Source organism: Aulostomus chinensis, chromosome 5, assembly GCF_037954235.1.
Source record: "Aulostomus chinensis isolate RoL2024-O1b breed Wild chromosome 5, RoL_Achi_v1.0, whole genome shotgun sequence".
In the NCBI taxonomy this organism is placed as follows: domain Eukaryota; kingdom Metazoa; phylum Chordata; class Actinopteri; order Syngnathiformes; family Aulostomidae; genus Aulostomus; species Aulostomus chinensis.
The window spans coordinates 19,726,281-19,753,918 of NC_141324.1; the positions used below are offsets into that span (position 1 = coordinate 19,726,281).

At 41.7% G+C, this 27,638-nt stretch overlaps 3 protein-coding genes and 1 long non-coding RNA gene across 4 annotated transcripts in view; 1 reads left to right on the top strand and 3 right to left on the bottom strand.

The window, feature by feature from the left end:
- Window positions 1-1,746: 1,746 nt before the first annotated feature.
- LOC147261633 (insulin-like growth factor-binding protein 1) lies at window positions 1,747-3,757 on the bottom strand. The gene is made up of 4 exons (XM_086203755.1): window positions 3,341-3,757; window positions 3,082-3,224; window positions 2,828-2,956; window positions 1,747-2,716 (listed from the first exon to the last, which is right to left on the bottom strand). Exons 1-4 carry the CDS (start codon window positions 3,684-3,686, stop codon window positions 2,591-2,593), a joined length of 744 nt encoding a protein of 247 aa, XP_086059881.1. The 5' UTR covers window positions 3,687-3,757; the 3' UTR covers window positions 1,747-2,590.
- Window positions 2,676-11,888, top strand: LOC147261634 (uncharacterized). The gene is made up of 3 exons (XR_015115818.1): window positions 2,676-2,775; window positions 10,948-11,182; window positions 11,814-11,888. It is a non-coding gene; the product is annotated as an uncharacterized LOC147261634 (long non-coding RNA).
- On the bottom strand, window positions 6,091-8,370 carry LOC147261635 (uncharacterized). The gene is made up of 4 exons (XM_086204986.1): window positions 8,220-8,370; window positions 6,686-7,075; window positions 6,526-6,612; window positions 6,091-6,439 (listed from the first exon to the last, which is right to left on the bottom strand). Exons 1-4 carry the CDS (start codon window positions 8,238-8,240, stop codon window positions 6,359-6,361), a joined length of 579 nt encoding a protein of 192 aa, XP_086061112.1. The 5' UTR covers window positions 8,241-8,370; the 3' UTR covers window positions 6,091-6,358.
- Window positions 9,166-27,638, bottom strand: part of LOC147261636 (adenylate cyclase type 1-like) — a 39,858-nt gene continuing 21,385 nt past the window's right edge. Inside the window, exons 5-20 of the mRNA XM_086203754.1 lie at window positions 23,999-24,126; window positions 23,140-23,298; window positions 22,030-22,171; window positions 20,783-20,938; window positions 17,061-17,258; window positions 16,891-16,988; window positions 15,980-16,064; window positions 15,398-15,487; window positions 14,093-14,355; window positions 13,238-13,364; window positions 12,742-12,858; window positions 12,503-12,649; window positions 12,311-12,409; window positions 12,111-12,225; window positions 11,875-11,999; window positions 9,166-11,278 (exon numbers count right to left, since the gene is read on the bottom strand). Coding sequence (XP_086059880.1) covers window positions 10,856-11,278; window positions 11,875-11,999; window positions 12,111-12,225; window positions 12,311-12,409; window positions 12,503-12,649; window positions 12,742-12,858; window positions 13,238-13,364; window positions 14,093-14,355; window positions 15,398-15,487; window positions 15,980-16,064; window positions 16,891-16,988; window positions 17,061-17,258; window positions 20,783-20,938; window positions 22,030-22,171; window positions 23,140-23,298; window positions 23,999-24,126 — 2,472 coding nt within the window. The 3' untranslated portion in view covers window positions 9,166-10,855. The remainder of the gene's footprint in view (window positions 11,279-11,874; window positions 12,000-12,110; window positions 12,226-12,310; window positions 12,410-12,502; window positions 12,650-12,741; window positions 12,859-13,237; window positions 13,365-14,092; window positions 14,356-15,397; window positions 15,488-15,979; window positions 16,065-16,890; window positions 16,989-17,060; window positions 17,259-20,782; window positions 20,939-22,029; window positions 22,172-23,139; window positions 23,299-23,998; window positions 24,127-27,638) is intronic.

Genomic DNA, 27,638 nt, shown 5'->3' on the forward strand with positions numbered 1-27,638 from the left:
CTGTGTCACAAATACATTCTGTACTTGTCTTCCGTGGACGGATTCCTCATAAACTGGACACTTTCTGACAAGAGGATACACTCAATGAATTTATCCCTGAAGGGGGTGTTTTTCATTATTACACTCAGAGACATTTGTACTGTCAGACACATTGACAAGAGTACGTTTCTTTAACGCACAGTTTCGAGGCATTACACAAGCGTACAAATTATATGTATGCATCTGATTGTCATAAAGACATCGTGTGAGGTCACGACAAAGATAAATGTTTGCATTCCTATGAATTCTGTTTTGTATTTTTCCTCATTGCTTCCTGCTACTCAGGGAGCTGGACAGGACTGTGCAGCTCAAACAGTGCATAGAAAAGTCCCCTGATGGATCTCACGTTCCGGACCAAGGGACGTTCCTTTATTCAGTACTGTGGTTGATAATGTTATTCTTGTCATTTTGCATAAGCTGGACTCTTAGGGATAAAGGCCACAAGCCGCTATCTCTGATCTCTGTATAGCTGGTGATAATTTTTATCACTTACTTTGGATTAAATAAATATTCTGTTTGCATGTACAATGCAACCCTCAGAGGTCTATTTTTACTTAATAAAGGCAGTATAAAATCATCCAGGTAGAGTAATTTGTATTTTTGTGTGTTTTCTTTAAACCTCTTTATCTTACCCCCTCTCTCACTTAAGGTTTGGGGACGGTGAAATGCAGAGGTGGGACTGATCCCTTGTGTCCACACGTGCCTCCATGTATTCCAGATATGTGCACGTGTACATATCTGGAATACACGGGAAGTCCATTCATTTTCCAAAAGTGTTTTGAAGCTCCTCATGTTGCGGCATTTTCCTCAGTTGTGTTGGGAAAAAAAATCCAGACAGTGTGCTAGCAAAGATAAGCTAGCAAAGATATGCTAATTGGCTAAGAGTTAGCTAACAGTTTTTGCCATCTGTGCAGCCGACTGTTGCGTTCCAGGCGGACATTCCACACGTCTTGGTGTCAAAAACAGACAAAAGTAACTTCTCATCACGAGCAAATCCACGGGAATATCGGTCACCTTGCAGGGGCGTATTTCTAAAGACTTCAGACTCCAGGTGTGACGCATCCTTCACACATGCCGTTGTCTGGTGTCTGTAACTCTGTAGGATGTGTAGCTTATGACCTCATGTTCAATGTAAATAAATTAATGTCTCTATGGATAGACAGAAATGCCACCTGATTAACCTGAGCTGAGCTGTTAGCTAACTATTAGCCTGTTCGCTTGTTTTTACTTGTTCCAATCCTGTTGTGTACTTGAGTACCGGACTGAAAATAAATGGAAAGAAGAGCTTGAAAAAACATTTGACTTTAAGGAGATTCTCATTGGAAAAGATGGAATTCCACTTGACTTACACGGGTTTACAGAGCAGCAGAGAGTGGAACCAAGTATAAGTCACTGTTTTACATGTCCTGATTTAAGTTTCCGCTCTAAACACTTAAGTCACGACTCAAGTTTCAAGTCTTAACAGGCACCACTTCAGCAGGTCCAAAACTTGTTCTTTTCAAAATAATAGTAATAGTATATAGTATGAATAGTGGGAAGTAATATGTAAAACCTTTAGCGACTTGACCAGCTGCAGCTAACGCTTTTCTTGCATGAGCACAGGTCTTTCATGTCATTAGACAAGTCCATGTGATTTTGACCAAGTCAGATGACACACACCTGTGCGTCAGAGAGAGAGAGAGAGAGAGAGAGAGAGACACACGTTCATCCATGACTCCACCAGGGTCAAACACTTTAATTCAATACACAGTCATACAATTAATAGAATACATACAGGTAACATGTTTCAATAAAACCAACAGTGGAATAGCAGCAGCACTGCACATAATCTAAAACAACAAAAGCATAAATGCACAAGTGCATCATAATAAATACTAGAATAGATGCTTGAATAGGTAAAAAAGTGAGAAAGGCATAACTGAGAAGAGTCTTCTGCTAAACCAGCGGAGCAGCAGAGACCAGTAGAGGTAGACAAATGCAGAACAACCCATCACAAACCTCACAGCGGCTTGGATGAGCCCTGATATGTTTGTGCTTGGCCACCATGCACATACTTGCGGCACTTTAAGTATTTCCCCCATACCCATTGAGGAAACGCCAATGGAGATACATTCAGACAATGTCAACATGTTGAATGAATGAGCGGCTGTGTTGTTTCGTGGCGTGCGCAGCTCCGGATTTGAATGAGTATATAAAAAAAAAAAAAAAAGGTTCCTGAAGACTCTGAAATGGGCTTGGCAGAGGTGCAGACCTGTGGTTTTGAGGAATGGAGTTATTTAGTCAGAAATACAAATGTATACAGTGTTGCCCTGTTTACAATTGAAAAAAAATAGGCAAACATATAAAAAAAATCTAAAAATGACAAATGGTTAATGGTAGTAAGAATATACAAGTGCTGAATAAATAAGTCTTGATACATGCATGTAAATAAAATGAGCTACAGTTTATCCTCAGTTTTGTTTTAAATTTTGTGTTCATGCCTGCATGTATGTAGGAAAAGATTTTTGTGTTCAATTGTTTCCACGTGTGTGTGTGTTAATGAGTGTTAACATCAGTGTGTGACTTCTTGATGGCACTCTGAGTCACTGAGGAGGTCACTCGCTCCCGGGATCCTCTTGCCGTTCCAGGAGGAGACACACCAGCAACGAGTGGGCGGTCCGACCAGCGATGACTCACACTGAACGAGAACCAGAGATGAGACTGAGCAATAACCTCCAGGGGAATGACTTTTAACAGGTGGGATTGCTTTTAATTCCCTTTTAACTGTGAAATCTGCAACTGATCTCACCTGCTTGGCCTTGTAGAAGCCGCTCTTATCACAGTTGGGGAGATAGAAAGTGGTGAACTTCTCTCCTTGTTTCTGCTGAGAGCTGGTTATCAAGTCCAGCGCTGCATGCAGCTCATTGTGACAAGGACCCTGAGCAAAAAATGAGACACACACAAAACTTGATCGATCTCAGTTTTCACTCTCTCTCTGTTCTGAGTGCTCCCTCTTGTGGAAGGAAGGTAAAAGGATGGGTTGGGTGGTTGTTTTTTGCACACCTGCTGCACCAGTTTGTTGCGGATGGCATTAATTTTGGCCTTGATGGTCTCGTGACTGTCAGGGGTCTCGCTCTGGTCTAACGGAAGGTTGAGCCCCAGCAGGTAGTGAATGGAGCTGTGGTCAGAGGCTCCATCAGTTTCCTCTAAAATTTGAGAAAAAAAAAATTGATGTCAAAGATAATGTTTTTATATTCATTGAGGTTTTCACATTTGAATGTCAAGATAATCTGAGTGAAGTAGAATGTAACAACGGTAGTACCTTGGCCTGGGTCCTCAGTGCACACTCCCTGTCCTCTAGTGAGCGCATATAGAGGTCGGGCCTCATCGGGTCTTGGAGTGCACCGGAGACCCTCACCGCAGTGGGCTGTGTAAATGCCACAGGACGCTCCTCTATCCAGCGCACAGGCCATGCAGCAGCCACAGCCGGGCTCCCTCAGCACTTGCTGGCAGTCAGCTGGGATGGCTGGACAGTCGTTGAGTTTCTCCTGGGTGCAGGGTACGCAGCGTATGGGCTCCGGTCCCACCACTGGGGATGATCTCACTACCGCCAAGACAGCCAGAACCACTGCTGCCACAACCATCAGCTTCTTATATAATCCAGACATCCCAAGTCTTCAGATAGAAATACTCTCTTTTTTCAGCTTGTATCTTTACCGTACAACTGTAATTTTCCTTGTGAAGTCCAGCTGTATTTATATGGCAATCTGGCCTCCAACCGCGTTAATGATTTGCATGGAGCCTAAAGATTTAAAATGCTTGGGACAGAGCTGTTTTCAACAGCGGATGACCCTGCCTGACGTGAGTCAGGTCTGCTGCCAATATTGACTCTGGAACATGGTGATTGAACATCAAAACAGCCCTGTTTTGGGGCAACCAGATTACTGATCTATGACTCTGGGGTTATGAAAACAAATGAGAGCTGCTTTTTTGGAGAACATTTCAATCAAACAGTGAATAATGAACATCTCATCGGTCATCTTCAGTTATAGGCCATGTGCTGGTGATCATAAATATGGCGTGTTTCTGTGCTCGGTGGTATAAACAGATTATGCTTTGACCCTGTTTTGACATGAACACCATATTTGTCCCTTCAGCTCCTTTGGTGAAGGTTCATCTCATCAAGCAGACGGATAAACAAGCATCGCTTTAGCATTGCATAACTTGAACATGATGGATCGAATGGCTAGAACTAGAACGTTAGTCTTAAAAACATTGGTAGTAATTGGTTGTTTCCTTGGTGTAGTATTTGTTTGCCATGGCTTGTACTGTGTGTGACCTTCGGAAAGTTTTTTTTTTTTTTTTTTATTAGTCTCATGACAAATGTCTGATATTTTCCCAGCATGCAACATAACAAGAGCTTCAATAGCCAAAAAAAAGAAAGAAAAAAAGACGACAACATAATTCTTTAACCAGGGGAATTCTGGATGTATTACTCTTTTTTAAATTACAGGCTATGTTGGCATAATGACATATGATAAATATGAGCTGAAGATTAAGCAGTGATCCTCCATGCAGTGTCAGTTGTGGTCCTGGATGATGGCGGGGTGATAGGGAGGTGGAGTTGCAGCACAATTAAAAACAAAATGAGGAGCATATGTGCCGTGCGTGTACAGTACATATATTTAATATGTACATGTTTATCTTTGAGAGTGGTTTGGGTCAAAAAAGGAAACATACACTTACGGGTTGAAGTACCAGCCTTAGACAGAAACCAATGAACACATTGATTTTCAAATAACTGTCAAGAAGTTGCAGTTTCAAAGAAAGAGATATTGAAAATTATTAGTAGGAGCGGCAAGTAAATGAGACTCCATTTGGTTTGATAACATTTTGAAAGTCTAAAGAGCCGCTGGAATACATTAGTAGAGGGGAGGGCCAACTGAAAGGAGCCAGCTTTGCCAGGACAAGCCTGGTGCGTGTTCTCAGAGCAGCTAGAGCATGCTTCCTACTGCTAGCTACAGGAATGTTGCCAGGTACACCAACTCCATATCTGTGAAACACAGAGACATTCACCTGGTGGTGACATTTTTCGAAGTGATACTTCAACTGGACATTGTAGTTTTCCTCTCAGGTACACATAGACCTGCCCTGAGCTCAGGAAGGATTCCCTCTGTTCCTGCATTACTTTATTCTGAGTCTAGAATGCAGAAAGAACCAGCCATGTGTATTTAGCTTGAAGCTAATGGTGACCGGTGGCTAATAAAACTGCTCAAAAACTCTTTTTTTTTTTAACACAAACTCAAGCACATTATCTGGTATACTCCACACCTTCTTCAGCTAGCAGTCTGCCCAGTAATCCACAAAACCTTTGACTTGAGCTAATGAGAAGCAACAAGCTGGTTCAACTAGTAACTTTGATATTATTGTTGATGTACTTTGTGGATCCCAGCTAATAGTGATCCAAATAAAGATTTTTTTTATTTTAAGAGTCATTAAAACATTCTGTAAGGGAATATCCTCTCAAGTTGTGATATAGGTACATCCCTGGTGGGCCTTTACGCACACAGTGTCAGTTTTACCATCAAATGTAAGTCTGTTCTCAATAAAAGTTTAAGTTTGTCAACGCAGTCAGTTGCCATTAGCTTCATGCTAAATAGATGTGGCTGGCTTTTTCTGCATGCTGGACCCATTTCCTCACAGAATGTCACTCAAAAAACATATTCAGTAAAAATTGTGAAGTGCATAAATGATTCTGATGTTTTTTCCTAATAAAGAAAATGTATAAAAACTAAAACCTAAATTTCACCGACGTACAAAACCTTTTCTAAATCCCGAAAGACTTGCTGCAGCAGCAAAGGTAACCTCTTACCCATTGCTCTTTCAAAGTTCAACCCTCACAACTATCCAGAGAGCTTTGGCCACTAAAATAACATTTTCCACTGGCATTCAAAAGGACACCCAACCTAGAAAAAGGTAAATGTTCAGGCTGACACTGATAAGAGCGGCCTGAAGCCTCTAATGACCTCTTCATGCAAATTAATGCAGGAAAAGAATACAATTTACAGGGCATAATGGAGGCAGACCTCCCAAACAAGAGGGAAACAAACATTTATTGACCAGTGATAATATTCTCAACAGCATTTACCCTAATGTCCTTAACATGCATGTAGTATTTTTGTTAATCTCCCTGATGATTAAAAAAAAGAAACTGTCATGGACTTCTCTCTCTGGCTGGAGCAACCCCTGATATGGCCGGTTTTATACTGACTCGTCACCATGGGTCACTGCTGGTCTGGGTGCACCTAACACGTTCACCTTGTACTGCCTTTGATGGGTGTTACTCAATCACCAGTGGGTGTGTTTTTGCCTCTTCAATGTTGACCATCAGGTCCTCCACCCACAGAGGGAACGGCTCCCCCTTGAAATCATTTGAGGACAAGACGAAAATGGCGTGACTGTGTAATCCAAACATCAGTTTATTTAAATAGAAAAAAGGGAACTTACAGCTGCAGACATCTTCTTGCGTCTTTTGTTGGATGTCCTCTTCTGCAGTGGCTGTTCTAGTACTTTTTCCCATCTGTCTCTGAAGACCTGAAAACCAAAAAGCATTACTTCTTTTCCACTTGTAAAATCTTTTGACTTATTGTTGAGAGAAAATACTCACCTGTATTCTCAGCTCCCCGCTGCTGGATCTCTTCTCCCTCTTCAACTTGGGACCACTCTTCTTTTCCCCAAGTGTCCTCCCTCCTGACACGCAGCAATTCTCAGTTTCTGCCAGATGATTGTTAGTAGATTGCATTTGAAGATTTCTCTCTCGGCTGAAGGAACAAAACGATAGCTGTGGCCTCAGAACCTTCAGTGGAACATCCTCCTCCTCTTCATCCTCATCGTCATCTTCTTCACTCTCATCTTTTGCCATTGCCTCTTCAATCTGCGGGCTGACTTCAATTTGAAAATCCTCCTCCTCCTCCTCCTCGCTCCCTTCTCTTGTTTTGCTTCCTTCAGTTTCATCTTTCTGCTCGGACTGTTCCTGGATCGGCTTCAGACGTGTTCTCTGTTCCACCGTATACATTCATGTCATTTTTAAATACAGAGCAGTACTCCAGACAAGCCCATTTATTATTTCAATTGTGGTACTTCACCCAAAAAAAAGTTGTACTCAAATAAGTTCTTGAACTCAGGGAAAAAAAAATAAAAAATCAATCCTGCTTTACTTTTTTGACTCCAGAATGCGGCAAGAGCCAGCCACGTATATATTTAGTTTGAAGCTAATGGAGACCAACAGCTCACAACAGCAAAAATGCCTGTTGAAAACTCAAGCACAATGTCTGGTGTCGTCCATGTGGTCTTCAACCACGCTGTGTAATCCACAAACACTTTAATTTCAACTAAAAACACGAGTACACTTCTCTTTCACACTTGCGCTTGGCTTGTGTTTCTTGATTATTGCTTCCAGTTTGGTGCTTATATAAACTCAGAATGTACCAGTTGGTGCCGCTGCAGCTTATTTTTGTGTGTTTTCAGCATCATATGTGCTCAAGAGTGTGTAACAGATGTATTTCGCGGTTTTGTTGTCACAGCTGCCGTTAGCCTTCACCTAAATAAACGTGGCTAACTCCCTCTTCATTCAAGAGTCACAGAAGGAATGCGGGAGGGTGAAAATGTCTTTGTGACAACTATTTGTAAGTTCTTGAAAAGGAAACTGAACTTTTTTTTGGTGAAGAATTATTTAAAGATTATTCACTACATATGTCAATGTTTCATTCAGGTCAGCTGAAGATGTCAATGTCTGACAGGTAAATTTGTGTTCAAAAAAAACCCAAACATTTTTTCAAGAAACTGTTCATAAACTCATCCCAGTTTAAGACACTTCCTAGGCTGTTGACCAAAAAAATTATACATCAACAAAATAAAGCATTCAGCAGTCTCATCGATCATTTAAACCTCCCGTAAATGCTATCACCTAACTTTACCCCTGTTAACCCCAATGACACCAGGGGGGTGATGTCACCAGTGGGGTGATGTCTGAACGTTTACCCTGGATTCCCCTCACTGCTAAATGCCAACTGTAGCATGGAGCCACCACATGTAACATTATGAAATTTTTCATTTTCTTAAGATGTGTCAACATGTAAATGAATTTTAAAATCATTATCACAGGCAAAAAACAAAACAAAACCCAGTGTATTCAAACATACGTGTTGCTGCTGAAGATCCATGTTGCTGGATGAGTTAAAGATCCTAATGTGTGAAGATGGAGTTGTGACGCGTTGTCCAGATCTCGTTAGCTGATTATTCAAGTCAGGTGTTGCAGCTTCAGTGCAGAAAGAGGGCAGGAGGGAAGAAGTGGCACTGTGACACGTTAGCGCTACCAAAAGATCAACAATTACCAAGTAAAATCTGTGTTTATACACTGAAAAAAATCAAACTGGCAATACTTTTTATTAGAGAAATGACTCTCTCTCTCTCTCTCTATATATATATATTTTTTTTTTTCTCAAAATGTACCTGTAAAATTGAAGGAATTCAAAAACATGAAGGATAAAGTTTTTGCTATTTCAGTAAATTTCTTTCAAGGGAACTTTCCTGTAAATCAACTTTTCTTACATACATTTTTTAATATATTGGAAATACTCACCCACAAAATAAACCAGTGTGTTCTTTTATTGGCTCTCATGTAAAATATCACAACCTTTATTTAACCCCTTTTAGCCCTGATGACACATGGGGGTCATTTACCTCAGAGTCCCCTCATTGCTGAACGCCATATGTAGCATGGAGTCATCGCACCATGGCAGTTCTCATGGTTTTTTTTTGTTTTGTTTTTGTTTTTACTTTGAGTGAGGGTTTATCTTAAAATGCAATTAACTTGTTTTAATTAATTAGGGGAAATAAACTTCACTTTGGACATGAAACGCTGAGCAAGCAGGCATTTGTTGACTTTACCGCTACACTGAGTGACAAATAATAGTGGCCCCTGACCAGCTTGTGATCGGCCACATGTTCTCGTCTGCCTTGTTTGACTATGTAGATTGATGGCTGAGGTAAATGTGTGAGATTATATCATGTAGGAATGCCGTGTTTGCGTGTTTCAGAAATCCAAGAGCCTAAAAATACGATTGACACTCATACAGAATGTTATTTTATACACCAATATTGTCTTTATTACAAAATATTCAATAACCCAACTTTACACTGTACAAGATACAACATAGTTTACAGCTTTTGGCTATTTACAAAAAAAGTCTGATCTGCATATCAAAGTGAATATATCTAAAAAGGCAGGTTGCAATCACTGTAAGCTTATTGAGTAAGGCAAAAAACATGATGTATTTACACTTTTGCAGATCGAGTGGAAATATGCTGATAAAGATATAGGCTATAATGAGATGTGCTAAAGCTCGTATTCTCTGAGGAAAACTCAAATATCGCATCAAATATAAACAGAAGCTGGATTATCACGAACAGTAGTCCGACACATCATCATAGTTCATGGAGCCACTTGGGAATGTGTGAATGTACATTGAATGTGCTTTTATACCGTGCTGTCTTTTGTATAGTCGTGTGTGCGTGCGCGTGTGTGTTTGTATTTGCACCATATATGTGTCTTTATCAGTCCTGTACAGGATGTATTTTTTACCGATGAGGTAATTATTCGTTTGTTAGTCCGTTAGCAGAATTCTGCATAAGCTATGAGTCTGTTTTTAACCAAACTTAGCTGAGGGATGTAGTGTTTCTCACAAAAACAAATATTTGCTTTTTTTTTTTTAATTTTTTTTTTTTTACACCGGGTTTGACTGAGGTTATTTTCAAGTGTCCTCTAGGTTGATAATACTTTGTAATTGTTCATGTTTAGCATTAACCGGTTCCCACAGATGCAAACATCCAATTCTAGGGAATAAGTTTGCACACGCGTACATTTTCTGTCACTCACAAAACCACCTTATGTGTTTACTGACACATTACATGGGAATACTGTGATTTAGGACAATAAACGGTAGTCAAAACATCTTTTTAAACCATCATTTTTTTTCAATGCAGGATTTAATAAAATAAAAAAGACACATTCTAAATCTTCCGGTGGTGTTTGAAGGTGTCACTTGTGCCAGGTTTATTCCCTCTTGTGCAATGAGGCAAATATATGCAGTAAAACGCTGCGTTTCTATGGAAAGCTCATTACTTTGGTTTGGATTTACTATGGCTGTTAACTCTTAAAAAGTCATGCACTATTATCTGTAAATAAGTCTCAAAACAGCCTGTTTCATCCAGTGAGCTCAGAGTATCAAAAGCAATTTTGTGCTGTTTCGCTACAATTCATAATTAATATCACATGCATACACACTCACAAGTACACACATGCATGCTGGCACGCACCAAAAAGAAACACCATTTTACACTGTAAATAATGCAATGTATCCTTGGCATAATCAGAAAGACAGTGCAAAAGCAATAGCAAGATCAGTCTTTTATACCGATGCACATACAGTATCCCTTGTACATGGAATATGTACTGCACATGTCAAATGAAGATGCACATTTTACCTGGATGTGAGGGAACCCAGGGAAACCACAAACCTAAATATCTGGTAGAGAGATGTTAAAAGAGGATTTGTCTCCTTTCCACCATTTTAAGTTTGTGTCCAAAGAGTGGCATACAGTTCAAATTCCCTAAAAGAGAGTATGATTGTCTGGATCACCATGTGGCGACTCTAAAAGTTCATATCCTGAATAAGCAGAATCTGGGTTGCACATGTAGCAACTACCCAGACGGCCCTGTCTCCTCCCGGCTTCCACACAGGGATTTCTTTCCTTTCTCCCTCTTAGTTCTCTGTTTCTACACTGCTGCATCTGCAACAGCTGCCACAGCCTCAATCTCAATCTCTGTCACTTCTGCATCCTCCTCCTCATCCTCCTCACCCACCACAGGCACGCAGGAAGAGGGCAGGCATGGAGCTTGGCTGTTGCTGCTGTTGGCAGTGTTCATCTGAATGTTGCTGCCCATGCTGGCATGAGCAGTCAGGCTGGCGGCTGAGGAGACACTGCCCAGATTGGTCGGGATGCTCGTCTTGCCGCAGGAGTGGATGCGGCGCGCCAGGCTGGCGGAACGCACCACTGAAGATGTGGTTACGGTGCCCACGCCCTGAACCTTCCCTTCCAGGAAGTAGGTCAACATCTCACCTTTACCCTTAACACTTACTTTGCCACGACACACCAGGTCGTAGTTAGAATTCAGCAGGCGATAGACCTCTTCAGTCACCTTGGAGACAGAGAAAAAAACCTAAGTACTTTCAAACAAATTCATACAGGGAAACACTCATCTCCTTCTCAATTTTCAGGTTTAATGACATCATATTTACATATATTAAATATCATTGAAATGAAATTCCTACATGTTGTGTTTTGATCCTTCCTGGCCCTTCCTTTACAACAGGTATTTGAGCCAATGGTTCCTGGAGGCCACATTTGAAAGATTAAACTATGTGAACATGTATGTATTTTTACTTGAAAATGTGCTTTTCTGCAGAAGAGCTTTATGTTGATGGTAAGATATTAGTTGTAGTTGGTGCACACCTGTTTGTCCGGCTGTCAGCAGGAATACAGAAAAACCTTGAGGCCAGATTCAACCAAACTTGGTGAGGGGCTGTAACATCAGCCAAGGAAAAACCCCTTTAGTGTTGGGGTAGAACTGTTTATTACCGTGAAAAAATGGCTTTGTTTACACTGGGTTTCATTTGATTTGTTTCACTTGAGTTCATCAAATGCCTCTCATTTCTATTTTTTTTTCCTTCAAGCCCCCTTGTAAACCACAGCCCAACTATCATTCACTGGTTTTTAATTGAGTGGTCTGAGCACCTGTATCTTTCCTGGAACTCCAGTGCTGTCCATCCGGCTGGCCACATTGACTGTGTTCCCCCAGATGTCATACTGTGGTCGCCGTGCCCCAATAACTCCTGCAACCACTGGACCTACATTAATCCCTGCACAAGTACCCCCCCCCCCAAAAAAAAACAATTAAACAGATAACGTGAGATACAGCGTTGTCATTTTTTTAATCTATTTCATATCTCCAGATTTCTTCAGAGACGTACCGACTCTCAAGACAAACTCGTTGTATGACTGATAGTTGATTTCATCCAAAACGTCGAACATCTCGATGGCGTAGTCCGCGATTGTGCTCAGATGGTCATAAATGGATTTTTTAGCCTAAACAGGCAAAGCACAAGGAAATATCCTCCATTTAAAAACCACATTGGGGGTAAATAAAACACACATAAAAAAAATATGTCACCTTGGTACCAATGGTGGGGACGAGGCCCACAGCTGCCATGTATGTACTGCCGATGGTTTTGATCTTCTCAATGTCTTTGTAGCACTCCTTATCCATGAGCTGCAAAACCACGACAACGTCCCAGTGAAAACACTAGAATTCAACAAAACTCATTGCCCTGTTAAGTCAACACAAACTAAATAAGCACTGCACCTCATCAAAGTCTGCAATGATCTCATTCAGTAGTCTCAGGCACTCCACTCCCATGTTGTTTCCATCCAACTCGATGTAGAAGTCATTAAAATTTGGGATTGAGGCAAAGAGGACGCCTACTTGTGCGTAAGACTGATAGTAAAGATCCTTAGGAGAAAAAAAGAAATAGGAGAAAGAATCAAGTCTCTATCTGTCTACCTGCTTGTATTTTCATCCGCCTGTCTATCAGTGAGGCTCACCATGTTCCTGGGGTTGGACAACAGGAAGTGCTGAGCTACGTGTGCAGGAAGAAGATTGAAGAGAATCCTCCTGTTGTCCAGTTTGACTTTTTCCATCCCATCTCTTTCCTCCTCCGCCTAAAAGGAAACAGTAGAGATGTAGCTCATTCCATGTTTTCACCACCTGGGGTCAGTAGATGCCTCACATGTATCATAGCTGCGTCTAGAATGGACTAATTCTGCTAGTTAAGTGGTCACATTTCTTATAGCTTTTGCTTCCCACTATGCGAAATAGTCAGATTTTACATTTCTGCTGCCAAATGACAAGAAGCCAAAACAAGCCTCATTCCCTCATGTTTGCCAAAGAACAGACAGCTGGCAGCCTATAAATATAAATCCTCCACACATAGCCTGATAGTTTACATATAACAAATACCAAATGGCAGTGTTTACCCATCTATGAAAAGTTAGATTATGATAATGAGAGTTAAGCCTCTCAACATTGACACTTCCTGACCTGCACAGCCCAGAGGAAGTCCAGGCGTAGTTTGAGGTCAAGTTGCCTGGAGTGGAGGGCCAGTGCACTGACAAAGAGCAACAGAGACAGGATGGGCTCAAAGCCTCGGATGTGGAAGGACCCCCCACTGTGGAAGGAGACCGACACACAAGTCAGCACTAGACTAGACCACACAGAAAACCACACAGGAGGGTTGAAAAGATCCCCCACAGTGTCAAGAACTATCATGTGTAAAGTTGTGAAATAATGAAAACGTGGATTTCATTCCGACATCAAAACAAAGCATTAAAAGTCAAAAGAGCCTTGAATGTGGTTGAGGCTTTAGAACATTAAAATTCCATTACTCACAGACCAACGAGTGGATATAAACAGTGAGTTGTTAATCACAGTGACAAATTCAACATTGTCCTTTTTGAAGGGGTGCATTTACGATCGGAGCTCCAGTAGAATCGGTTGGACCCCTCCATACTGGGGTGTAACAGCTAATTGGCTCCCGTCGTCCGGCTCACATCATTCTTTCAGGAGTCTGATTTTGAACTAACCAGCACATGTGCTGCTTCAAAGGCTGGAAAATGAAACAGCGCGTCTGCTACAGACAAGCAAAAAGACACTGCACACACATGTGTTTCAGCACATGTACTGTAAATTCTCCCAGAACTGTTTATCTGTTCCTTTGCTGGATCAAACAAATGGTGAAACTGTTTCAAGGCATTCGCAGCACAATCACTGCTTCGGTTAAATGAAGGCTCTCACTTTAAGCGGAGGATACAGACATTAAATGTGCAAACATGCAAAAGTGACTCGCACGATTGCAAGCATCTGATGTTTGTGGTCATGTTTTGGTGTGAACTTAACCCCACAGTCTTGCGAAAGCCACTGAGCTCCAAGACGGTGACATACAGCACCCCCAGAAGGAGCATTAGCGTCATCTTTGGCAGCCAGGAGACTCGCAGGAAAAGTGCCAGGGTGAGCGTGCCCACCACGCAGGACAGAAAGGCGTATCGGGCGCCATCACAAGGCAACTCTGCCATGGTGTGGTTGGCGCCGCTGTCCATATCAATGATGACAATGGAGCTGTTGGAATTGGCACTCCCCCACAACCAGGGCATACAGCCCACCTGTCAAGGGCAAACCGGAGATTCATGAGCATAAAGTGAAGTAGCAAAGAATTCAACACAGTAATTGCATTTATTAGCAGTTAAATATGCACTTATTAACAATTTACTTTTTTCCATCTACAGCATCTAAACCTTATTAAAGCAATATGTTACTCAGATTTTTTTCTGCTGTATCACCTCTTTGTGATTCTAGAATGCAGAGAGAGACAGCCTATATGTGTAACTTGAAGCTAATGGCGACTGACGGCTAACAAAAGCTGCAGCAACAAAACAACAGCAAATAATGCATAATGCGGTACAAACCACGTCTCCTTTATTCATAAATATGCTTTGTAACCCACAAACACTTTGATTTGAGTTTAAAAGACCGGTTGGTATATTCGCTTGTTCCTGTCCATGCTTGCTCACAGGACCACCAAACTGTGAGTGGTATGTTTGTTTTTTTTTTGTTTTTTTTGTATTTATCTTTGGCTGATTTTGGATCACTGGGAAAACAGTTGCATGAAGGTGATGTGGACTATACAGCACGATGCACTTGAGACTTTATGAATGGACACTCTTGGAGAGTTTTGCTGCTGTTAGCTGTCAGTCACCATTAGCTTCAAGCTAATATGTGACTGGCTCTTTCTGCATGCTGGAGTCTTAATGAAGCGATGCAGGAGGAAAACCCTCTCGATTGAGACACTTATTTGTGAGTGCGTGAAAGTCAAGTTAGACAAAGTATTTCTGAAAGGTTTACAAATCCAAATAAAAAACACCATAATTCAGAATGCTGCAGAACGTCTGAACAGTTTTCCTAAAACATTACTGAAAAAGAATTACACATTTTTGATTTCCTAATGTCGCACAGCATCACCTCAAGCACAAACAAAGGGGAATGCGTAGAGTGATAAAAAGGCATCTTAGTGTTGCATCCAAACCCCCCTTTATCAAGCAAACTGCTGTTACAGCTCCAAACAAGGCCACATTGTTCATATTGATTGGACAGTAATTTGGATCATTTGTGGGTGATAAGACCTCTTCTGTTGCCTTTCTCTCTTACCACACAGGCCTGGGCCACGGCGTAGATTAAGAGCACTATGAGAATGCAGAGAGCAGTGCGAATCTGAATGGTCAGGCACCCTGGAAAACACTGAGAGACAAAAGAGAGAGTAAGTGGAGTATATCAGAACAATAAACGATGTATAAAAAAAAATATCCATACTGTATCTGTGGCGTATTGTAATACATGTCGTCAAAAGGGAGGAGATTTGCTAACAGAGAGAGTGTTAACAGATGTAAAAATACGAGGGAAAAAATGCATGAAATCCAGCTGATGAGCAATGTGGATATAGAGGTAGCCTGAGGTAACTAAAGAACAGACAGATAGGGACCTTAACAAAAGCTGAAATGAATAAAATTCTGAATTTGAATACAACATGAGGACTTCACAAGTAATCTCACAGCCAGTGAATATTGAATAGTTATTACAAGGCTTTACTGAAATGCTATTTCATATTTCTTTCTGGTCAGCAAAAATAACAATTTGAAGCAAAGGAATTAAAATGATGTTTGATTTGTCAGCTGTGTTACAGATTCACAGAAGTGAAGTGACTGAAGACAACCAGGATAAAAAGTGAATTACCTGAACTCTAGTGATATGCAGGTACATGATACAAGCTACTAGGAAACAGATGCAGAAGACGAGCAGGACTAGTACCACTGTGCCCCTGGTTTAGAAAAAGAATGGAAGATAGTGGGATTAGTAATGCGCAGCATTGAAACTGAAGTGCATCACCCAGGAATAATAACCAGCTATAACACTTCTACAGCATTGGTCCAGTGTGGATGCACCAACTGGTCGTGCTCAGGTGCCAAACAGTGAGTGTCGCAGTTTGTTTTTAGCTCAGATAAAACTATTTGCGGATTGCTGAACATATTGATGGATTAAAAAGATGTAGATTATACCAGACGACACGCTTGAAGGTTTGTTAACAGACCTTTTCTGGCAGTAGTTAGCTTCAAGCTAAATATACATGGTGGACACTTTCTGCATTCTGGAGTCATAAAGAAGTGATGCAGGAGGGAAAAAGTCCTCTTTCGGAGCTCAAGCCAGCTGTGTGTGAGTGCTTGAAAGGCAAAAGGCACTTTTTTGGGTGAAGTATTGCTTTTACCAATATTAAACATGAGGGGGTAGTACAGCCGAACGTTTCATTGATGGGGCTAACACTAGCTACTGCTACAAGCTAAATTCTCAAGCTCAGTAGCTCAGTATGTGGGCCTATGGGTGTTTTTTTTACACCTCAAGATTTCAAGATTGGACAGGCACAGTCCAATCGCGTACATCAAGATTATGTCTGTAAACTCCTCACACTACGAGAACATTTGGACCATAATTGATTCCAATTGAATCAGGAACATCTCTCTGATTGTCAGGAAAGGCAGATCGGACACCAAAATCAACGCAGTTATTCTGTGGCGCTAGGTTTAACAAAAACTACAAGCCAAGGAAGTTCATTGAAGAGAGTAGTGGAGAATGGGAGGGGTTGTACATACTGTGGTATGATTAGAAGATAGACAAGGCCACACAAGGCAGCAAGGATCAGAGAAAGGACCACTGCACTGGTGAAGTACTCATCAGGAACCTGGTGGTACTGTGTAATACAAGATAGGAGTGAGTAATAATAGAACGCACTCAAGTCAAATATGTGCTGTATGTTACTCACCCTCTGCTCACGCTCAGAGCACTTATACATGAGTGTGAGGAAGTTGAGGTCGGCCGTGTCCGACTCGGTCTGGCGGGCCTCGATCAAGCGGCCGATGTAGCGGTTAACCCGGGTCCTGGGGCTGCTCTGGATCACATTAGCCTGGTTAGCATTGGGACGGTTCCTCAATTTTTGCGGTGCAGTCCGCATGGCCCTCCTCTGACGGGGCAGAAAAGAAACAATAACTCTAAAAACGGTAGTGTGATGAATGCAGTGTGTTGTCCTCTCTATACTACTAGATTATTATCAAAAACAAGACTCATCAAGAACAACAACAGGCAGCTGATTATACTTTGAAATGACGACTGTGCTCTGGATCCTAACTTCATTACTGAACGCACCCTTCAGAACGTCTTCAGCAGCCAAAGTGAACAGCTTTGAAAAACACTGGGAACTGGAGCCAAGCCAGAGAGTTAACATAGCAGGGTGCGTGTGTGTGTGTGTGTATGTGTGTGTGTTTGTGTGTGTGTGTGTGTCAGGGATTGTGTAAGTGAGGTGAATACACAAGGTGCGATTGAGCAGGTCAGTGGTGCACTGGGGGAGACAAAGGGTGAGCAGGGATCACCAGTGTTCATGAGATAGTGACATTGATGTGTGCGCCTCGCTAACTTCTAATTCTATCACCCTGGTTTCCTGCCTCCCTTCATGCATCCCTCAGTACATCAGTCCTTAGATCTTCTTCTCCTCCTTTCTCTTCTGCCTTACTTACAGTATTTCCTTTGATCCTTTCACACTGCTCTTCATCACTTCTATGTTCACTTATTCCTCTTCCTGGTTCTGTTCTTTCCTTCCTGCTCTCTTGTCTTTGCCTTGTTGTTCTCCTCTCTAGAAATCTACTCCATACATCTTCCCTGCGGTAATGTATAGAAGCCCAATCCCCCCCTCGCCTGGCTCCAGCCCCTGAATCTGAATTTTTCACAATATGATTCACATTTGGTTTCAGGCTGATGTATGCCTGAAAAATAAAAGGAAGAAAGATTAAAAACGTGAAATTTATGAGCTAAAAAGGTCGATGAACAAGCAAGGTAGCCAAATTTTGGCACGTCATATGACTTCCAGTCGTATAATTTTAATTAATCTCATAATTATGCCTTTTGACCCTGATTTAGATTAAAGTCTTAAAATTTCGATTTTGTATTGGTAAAACTGTTACTTTTTAACCCTCGCAATTATGGCTTTTGACAATTTAATGTCCGAAGTATGACTTTATATCTTGTAATTTTTTACTTGTATATTACGCCTTCCATTGGATGAAATATACGTAAGTATCTATGAATCTATGACCAACCAGAGGAAACACAACAAATGTTCAATCATGTCTGTACCGACACCTAACACGGTGAGCTGAACCAGCAACCCCTGTGGCGGCAGGCAATGCAAAAAAAACCAAAACACTGCACTACCTGACACCCCCCCCCCCCTTCCTCACCTTTGGAATATTTCTATGATAAAAACTAAATTTCTATCCTATAGATTTTCTTTTTATCACAGAGATGAGCTTCCATTATTTGTTCTTTCTTTCTTTCTTTCTGTCTTTCTACTCTCATGTGTTCTTCCTGTCTTTCTATCTTTTTTTTTGCCCTCACTTTCTTTCCTTGTGCTTTCCCTCAGATTTCATACTCATCAGACAGCCAAGTCTGCTGCACCAAAAATCCTATTCATTCCTCCTGTGTCCCTCATATTGCTCTTCTCCGTGCCTTGAATGCATATGTCATTTCACACAGTTCAGGGGCACGTGGTCTGAATGTGAAACGACAAGTCAGCGGACGACGGTGTGTGAGTGTGTATCGCTTCACCTTCTGTCTGTTTTACAGTGAGATACCTTTCATCTGCGCTGTCAGGAGGTTGTCATTAGTAGTAATGAAGACATAAGAGGAGGCGCAATCATGCTGTGTGAGGTTAATGTTTAATAGATGCAGCTACCGAGGGCAACGGAACAATAATGCTGAGTCAGACACGCTTAGTCAGACCCTCAGATCTCATGTCATGCCTAAACAACTCTTGCCTCCAAACCTCGCTATATCCTTAAACCAAGTCCTAAACTTAATGATTAAGCTTGTGGGAACTATTTCTTTATTGCCAAAAAGTCTACATAATACAAACACACACACACACACACACACACACACACACACACACACACACACACACACACACACACACACACCTGCACGTCAGGATTAAAACAGCTGATGTAAGACTTTTGCAGCTACCAGATCACAGGATTTCTTCTCAAGAACATGAGGTCAAATACGCTCTTTGACATTTAGCCAGCTCGCTGGTGTCACTGACAGAACACGAGGGGAAATTGGTATGTTGGTGTCTGGCAGCAGCGATATGTGGAGGCCATTACGGCTGACAGGATCATGAACTCCGTGACCATCTCACCCTCTCTCCTTATCTTCACACGTTACGAACGACATCCTTTGAAAGCCACGTCATATTTTACAGACTGTGTCCAACAAATGCAAGGTTGAATCGTAATGAGTCCCTGAATTATTTTCTCCTTTTTGGTGACCAAGCTTTTCTTTATCTATCATTCCCTTCTACAGCAAAAGGGGAGAAGTAATTGTCAGACACCATCAACTCTTCCCACCCACCGCTTGAACTCCTCCATTGCCGTAAACACCCACGTATGCCCACCCCACCCTTTTCTGCATGATCCGCATTTTAAAAAAAGACACTGAATGAGTACAACCGGATATTTTAATAGAGCTCTGAAAGCTTTTGTTGTATTCCTTCCATCTGTTTGACGAACTAAGACTCAGATTTAAACGTAGTAGCAAAGGCAAACAAACGTAAAATATGTGCAACGATTGCGAAGAGGCTTTTAGACGCCCTAAGCAGTCTGGACTACAGGACAATCCCACCTCATATGAAGATATCTGTCATACTGGAATAGCAGAATGTACAACTGGGAGGAGATCCTGTTCAGAATTTTTTTTAAAGAAAAAAGAGTAACATTTTCAAAACCCAGTTCATGGATGGTTCATACCAGCTGAGTCATGATGCATTACCTGTGACAAGTAATACCATCACACAAACAAATTGTATTCAGTTTTGTGTGCGGACGGTATCCTTGTGAACCTTTGGGATGGAAATGCTACACTGGTATTAAATGTGCAATGTTACCTATTGGTGTGTGTCTGTTCTAGAATAGATAGTAAATAATAGATAATGTCTTTGTTTGAAGAGTTTGCTTTTTTTTGGGGTGGGGGGGGGGGGATCCTATTAAAAACAGGTCCCAGTGATGTGACATTGCTTCAAAATAAAAGCAATTAGTTATTAGCATGGCTTTTTCAGAAATGGCTTTGGGAGCCTTATTCTGAAAATTCCTGACTGTGAAGCGCAAAGCAAACATTGTTCTCTGCTGCACTACATACTTGTTCCTCTCCTGCTTTTGCCAACATTATGTGATACCCCCCCCCCCCCCCCCACACACACACACACACACACACACTTTAACCTGAGCTGGGTAAACGTTGCGCATGCACTGTGCAATACGATTAAGTACAGGGAAGATTGGCCTTCAAGATATTAGACGATAGAGTCAAACAAGATCAAACTAAATGTGTTGTTTTGGGGTTTTTTTTTACAAATACAAACTTGAAAGACTGATCTTTTCAATGATCAACAGCACGAACAAACACAGAAACAACAACACAAACACTGAGAGTTGATACCTTATCACCGTCCTCGCAGTTCATGACATTGGAGAAGGGAATCTCAGCCTTGAACATCTTCCTGCAGTGCATAAGCTGCACTAGTAAGTAGCACACAGTTTTGAACTTCATCTTTTTGGCGGGCTTTATATCCGAAAGAATCAATCCTGGGAATATCTGTCACCAGATAAGAAATGGGAACAAGGATTAAGTCATGATTGCGCACAGAGGAATATAGATTGTGTAAGGGTGTGTATGCATGTACACACACATACTCATGCACACACACACACACACACACACACACACACACAAATGCATGCAATCATTATCAGGCTAAGAACAAGAAAGTGGTTAAACTGAGGTCAATCCCATAGGTGGTTTTACTTTTAGGACTTCACAGCCCTCGTTTCTCTCTCATGAAGCTATTTCAGAGGAGCGATAAAGATGAAGAAGGTGTGTCATCTGTAATAATAGATATGTTCCATATCCAACGTTGGCTAGATGTTCCCTGTGCAGGTGTAATTAAAGGCACTATAGCAGAGTGAGTACCAAACACAGCTCTTCCTCCGAGCCATGTCTTTGATGAAGCCTAACCATCAGCTTTATTAAGAGGATTAGCAAAGTCTGCCGCTCATCAAAGAAACATATACGCAAGTGCGGTTACAGGGTCACATGACGGACCATGTCAGTAACCTAGAGAAGAAGAGAAGAGGAGAGGAGAGGAGAGAAGAGAGGAGAAGAGGAGAGAAGGGTCCTAATGGAGTCAAACAGAAACAAGACTGAAATTCCCTCTCCAGCTGCATCTGTTGGGCCTGGTTGTGTGTATCCACTACCACACACGTCTGTGTGCTTGTTGAACTGTGCAAATTTAAGATGATAGATGCCACGGGCTGTTTTTTCTCTCTCTTTTGAGCCCCAGTCCAATCCATTACAGCCTGGAAGTGAGATCATCTCAATAACAAACATGAGAGAGCGCCACCATATCATGCTTTAGTCAACACTATCTTTCCACTGGAAGGATGATTTTGTTTTCTTTCTGTGGATCTTGGCACAGGAGTAAAGGCTTGTCAAGATAAAGCTGCCTTTTCAATGTAGTCCAGCCTGACTTTCCATATAATATGGATTAACATACTTCCAAATGCCTTCTAGGTATCGAATGGTTCACTTCAGGACATATTAGGGATTTTCTTTTCATTCATTTTATTAAGAAATGGATAAATACAGTAGATGTTATACTGAATGTGGATTATTCTGCAGAGAACTACCTTCCGTCGGTGAGATGGCACTATAAAGAAAGTTTCAATTTCGTGTTTTTGGAGGAAGGCATTCCTTTCATGTCCGTTCCCAGGCTCCACCTCATAGTCTCCGTTTAGGCACTCCAGAGTAGATCTGGTGATGTGGACTTTTCTGTGGCATAGAGGGAGACAGAGCCAAGACAATTCAGCATAAAACAGGTCTCACGTAACACATACTCCAGTGATGGAGTCCTTTACCAATGCTTGTAGAAGAGTTGACTTTCTGTTTGTTTTTTTCTGGCACACGCGTCAGAAATAGTAGCAGGAAGCAGCATGGAGGACCGTGACCATGTTCCATGATTGCTAGTTACATCTTTTGCTCTACTTTGCCTTTCAAACTCAGCACCAGCTGAACGCACCACTGCTTAAACACAGACGGGTTGAAATCATGGCTGAGATGACAAAGTCACCAAATTTGTTGACGGAGGCAGCAGACTTCCATTGATGCCATATTGTTGTTGATATGGAGCCTCGACCGCTTGTTGCACGTAAATGTCTGCATTTCTGCAGGTTCTGTGTTTGCCTTGGTGCTGACTGGAGCAGAGATTGAACCTGAGAGTGAATGCCGATGTTCAAACCTTTCCCACTGTAGAAAAATCCAGATGTTAGCAGGTGTTAGCAAGCTTTTTGGGAAGAGGGAATGTGGCTATAGCCACCAGCTGTGGATTCATTTATTCAAAGTGTTGCATTGCTTCAGGTATTTATCTGTTGAGGGGAAATTCAGGTTAATGTTCATCTTACATTTTTCCTCACACATCCATTTCTACATAAATTCTCCTGCAGATTCCTATGTACATATATACACAGTATGTGTTTACTGGATAACTTATTTTCTACCTACTCCCTTAATATACAATATTATTAATCTGCATATAACCTGTACACTCAGCACTTATCATCACTCTACTCTGTTGCACTCTGGTTGAATCGAATCTCATCTAAAAGGCACACTTACAGAAAACCCTATATTATAAAACACAGTACAATACATAATAGAGTGTATTCCAGCATGCCACTATAGGAAAGTAGCAATGGTTGTCTGTGGTTGCTGAGGCTAGAATTCCCATGTCCAGTACTGACCCTGGTAGTCCTCCAGCCTCCATCACATTGGCCAGGGTCACATCATTTGACCACACATCATATTGCCATTTCCTGAGGCCCAGCACTCCACACAGCACCCGACCCGTATGCAAGCCCACGCGCATGTTCAGGTTGACTTCCGTGGCCTCTGCGACTGACCTGCAGGAGAAGAACACACTGAATGACAGAGAGCGGTTGAAGGTCTTATAAATCTATATCTCCATCTCTTCCATTAAGCAGAACGCTGAACTCCTCGTCAATGTTAATTCAAACTGAGCTGCCGCTCATCTTAAACTCAGATTAGCACAACCACAGGTGTTCTTTGTAAATAAAAACACAATTCCATAGTGCTCCAGCATACCAACATATACAAAGTAAGACTCAAAATTGAGCATCGTGTTGAGAAATAAGATTAAATCTGCAGCTGTATTTTTAGCATCTTCTTTCAAACTGTGGAGGATAAGCAGAGAGAAAAAAACAACACATTCGAGCCCAAAGAAGGAGCTCATTTTATTTCAACATTGAAGCTTCTTTTTTCTCTCTCCCAGCCAACTGTGTGTGTGTGTGTGTGTGTGTGTGTGTTGCTGTTCTCTCAAATGTTCAGTGTTAGAATGCACTCACAGCACACATGGTTAATCAGGCTGCTAATCTGGCTAATCTCTCATCATGGACTAAGTGTTTAGAATAAGATAAAGGATAAATGTTTCTTTTGAAAGCACATTGTTTTTTTGGGATATTTAGATGTATTTCTAATAATGAATGATTTAATTTTCTATAATTATGTGTTTCTTATCAGACAGTAAATATGAATAATTCTCAAACCACACGTGCAAAGCATCCTGGTAACCTGACTACTCACGTTATGGTGTCAATCATGTCCAGGCCCATCTCTACGCAGCAGTGGGCGTGGTCAGTCTTGGGTTGGGTCAGTCCAGACACACAGTAGTAGCAATCCCCAAGAATTTTAATCCTGCGACAGTGATTTTCCTGTCAATCCAAAATAAATAGAAATATTCATAAATAATATTAATCAATATTAATAATCACGACAAGGATCTACAATGAGGTATTTTTTCCCCAGATTAACGCATCATTGATGTGTTCCTGGAGTTGATTTTTAATTATAATTTATCTCTTGCATTCATGACACTGATCAATATTCCTCAGAGTCATTTGGAAGTTCAGCTTTGAGCTATCAAGCAGCTCCGAGGAGAAATGAGCTTATGGTGCTGCAGCTATCAGCTTTCAAACACTGAAAAGCTTCATCAAACACTGAAATTCTTATAATGGATCAGATGTCATGCATCAACATTTTATTTGAATTAAACCCATAAAACCTTCTTTCTGATGTGTTACCTATAGTTATCGTATACCTATAATACTTAAACGCGATTGAGATCGGGGCGGCACGGTGGTGCAGTGGTCAGCACTGTCGCCTCACAGCAAGAAGGTTCCAGGCTCGAGCCCCGGCTCCATCACAGGATCTTTCTGTGTGGAGTCTCCATGTTCTCCCTGTTCCTGTGTGGGTTCTCTCTGGTACTCCTGCTTCCTCCCACAGTCCAAAGACAACAAGAGAGGACGAGGCTGATTGATACTCTAAATTGACCGTAGGTGTGACTGTGAGTGTGAATGGTTGTCTGTCTCTATGTGTTGGTCCTGTGATGGACTGGTGACCTGTCCAGGGTGAACCCCGCCTCTCGCCTGAAGGCTGCTGGTAGAGGCTTTAGCCCCCCCATGACCCTTAACAGGATAAGCAGTAGAAAATGAATGGATGGATGGATGATTGAGATGTTACTTATGAGTATTAAAGGTACTGAAAAGAGATTTTATTTGAATCTTTGAATGAAAGCCCCTCTTAATTAGTTTTCTTTACACTGAACTGAGCCAATCTGCTTTCTGTAGCTTCATATTTTACAGGGAGCAGTTGTGATCTTTTCATCAATCTCAAAAGCAAATGAGTAAATTTCCCGACAAGTGCATTTTTACCGACAGCATAATCACAAAGCTATTAAAACGAGCAATAACAGAGAGGGGGATGAAAGTTGTAATGTTTCTCTTGTTAATGGTGAGTGCCTTGAATAGGAGACAGTTATGAGCTGGAGAAATTAATATTTATTCGTCACACACACACACACACACACACACACACAAAGAGAATACAGTTAAATTGATTAAAATATGCCTACAAGACGGCCCTAACCTCAGTGAATCTTTGAATTCGATGACATGATTCCCGCTATAACAACAGATGAGACTCACTTTAGGGAACAAGGTGAGTCACTCTGTCACTCTAAGGACAGTGAGCCGAGCGTGAAAAGGTAGTTTACAAATATAACCCATTATCATGAGCCAGAGACGTTCGAGCCTTGATTGTTTGGATGGAGGTAATGGGACCACTGGCCGTGCATGTGAAGGGGACAAAGACTCATATGCACATTGGTGGGCGCAAGACAAGACAGGACGTGACAGATGCTCTGCTTTTATTATGCAAGTCGTGAGTTTCAGAGAGAGCCGTGTAGCAAACACTTGGTTTTTGTTAAACACACACTGTGTTCATGCTTTCTCAGACACACTTGATGTTCATGGAAATTATTTTTCTTATTCGAATGCAAGGGAGAGAGAGAGAGAGACACTCAGCAGTGGCATGAGGCCATCTGGAGAGAAGATCGAAGCGAAGTAAAATCTGGTCAACTGGACGTAAGTTTATCTTGAAGACGTTTCACCTCTCATCCGAGAGGCTTCTTCAGTTCTAGTGAAGAGTGTGGAAACTCCAGCTTATAAACCTATGTGGGAGTGGTCAGTGCTATTGTGGTGGAAACGACCCTCCCGAGACTCACCTGGCCTCCCCAAACGACAGTCGTTGTGCGGTGTCAGGGAGTTTCAGGGGTGGTCGTTAGGGAGTTTCACCGACCACTCAGATGCTAATGGGCTGTGCTGGCAGCAGCCGTTCCACATGGGTCTTTCAACTGAGCTCTTTGGGGAAGCTTTGAAAGGACTTGGTTGTAAATAGGTGAAAGGAAATGTCGCAGTCCACCTCCTCTGTTCAAAGATGGTTTCTCTATCCTAACCCTAACCCTTTGAAAGGACTTGGTTGTACGGATCTCTACATAGGGGAAACCAAACAGCCCCTCAACAAGCGCATGGCCCAACATAGAAGAGCCAACTCTGGAGGACAGGACTCAGCGGTTTTCCTCCACCTCAAGGAGGAAAGCCACTCCTTCCAGGACGACCATGTCCAAATCCTCGACAGAGAGGACAGATGGTTTGAAAGAGGAGTTAAAGAAGCCATCCACGTCAGGATAGACGTTGGCTCTTCTATGTTGGGCCATGCGCTTGTTGAGGGGCTGTTTGGTTTCCCCTATGTAGAGATCCGTACAACCAAGTCCTTTCAAAGGGTTAGGGTTAGGATAGAGAAACCATCTTTGAACAGAGGAGGTGGACTGCGACATTTCCTTTCACCTATTTACAACCAAGTCCTTTCAAAGCTTCCCCAAAGAGCTCAGTTGAAAGACCCATGTGGAACGGCTGCTGCCAGCACAGCCCATTAGCATCTGAGTGGTCGGTGAAACTCCCTAACGACCACCCCTGAAACTCCCTGACACCGCACAACGACTGTCGTTTGGGGAGGCCAGGTGAGCCTCGGGAGGGTCGTTTCCACCACAATAGCACTGACCACTCCCACATAGGTTTATAAGCTGGAGTTTCCACACTCTTCACTAGAACTGAAGAAGCCTCTCAGATGAGAGGTGAAACGTCTTCAAGATAAACTTACGTCCAGTTGACCAGATTTTACTTCGCTTCGATCTACGATGACCTGGATGAATGAGAACCTACACAGACATCTGGAGAGAAGATTATACTCAGCAAGGTGGGTTTGAATGTATCGTGAGTTTACACGTCTTTTTTTAAGTTAAATTATTTGCTTCTGTAGTTTGATGGCTTTAATATTCAACGAAGCTAATTCAATTCAGTGGAACCTTTTGGAAAAAAAAGTGACTTCCAGTTTTTTGAGTGAACAAATCAAATATATAACTCATTCAAGGACTGGTTGCTATTTCTTTTCTTTTTTTTTTAGTTTCAGTATTGGATTAAAAAAAACATGCGTGACTTTTTCAGACTATTGAACATCCCATACATGTAAACCCTCGCCAGACAAGTTCAAATAATTCTCACTATCGGGTAAATCTTGCTCACATTATATACAGTTTTTAAATGTCTGCGTGTCTCCACCACCTCTCTTTTTTGCTGTCTGTAGAGGAAATGTTTCAGATGTTAAGTCCGGCTTAAAAGATATATGTAAATAAAACAAACAAGCATAAATCTATGTAGTTATTACCTTTACTCTGCTAACATAATGGCTTGTTACTGTAAATGTTGTAACAACCGGGGAACTAACACTGGCTCGTTAGCGTGCTAGCTAGTTAGCGTGCTAGCCATTTTGAGAAAACAGGTAATTACAAAAAGTAATATTTTGACCATTCTATTTATATACCGGTACA

Bases quoted from the DNA above. Each gene is read 5' to 3' on its own strand.
- LOC147261633 (XM_086203755.1), bottom strand. From the start codon at position 3,686: ATGTCTGGATTATATAAGAAGCTGATGGTTGTGGCAGCAGTGGTTCTG. The intron at 3,225-3,340 runs GTACTACCGTTG...CTCAAATTTTAG, and splicing joins CACTGAGGACCCAGGCCAAG to AGGAAACTGATGGAGCCTCT. The intron at 2,957-3,081 runs GTGTGCAAAAAA...TTTTTTGCTCAG, and splicing joins GCAACAAACTGGTGCAGCAG to GGTCCTTGTCACAATGAGCT.
- LOC147261635 (XM_086204986.1), bottom strand. From the start codon at position 8,240: ATGGATCTTCAGCAGCAACAC. The intron at 7,076-8,219 runs GTATGTTTGAAT...ACGGTGGAACAG, and splicing joins TGGATCTTCAGCAGCAACAC to AGAACACGTCTGAAGCCGAT. The intron at 6,440-6,525 runs GTAAGTTCCCTT...AATGATTTCAAG, and splicing joins GCAAGAAGATGTCTGCAGCT to GGGGAGCCGTTCCCTCTGTG.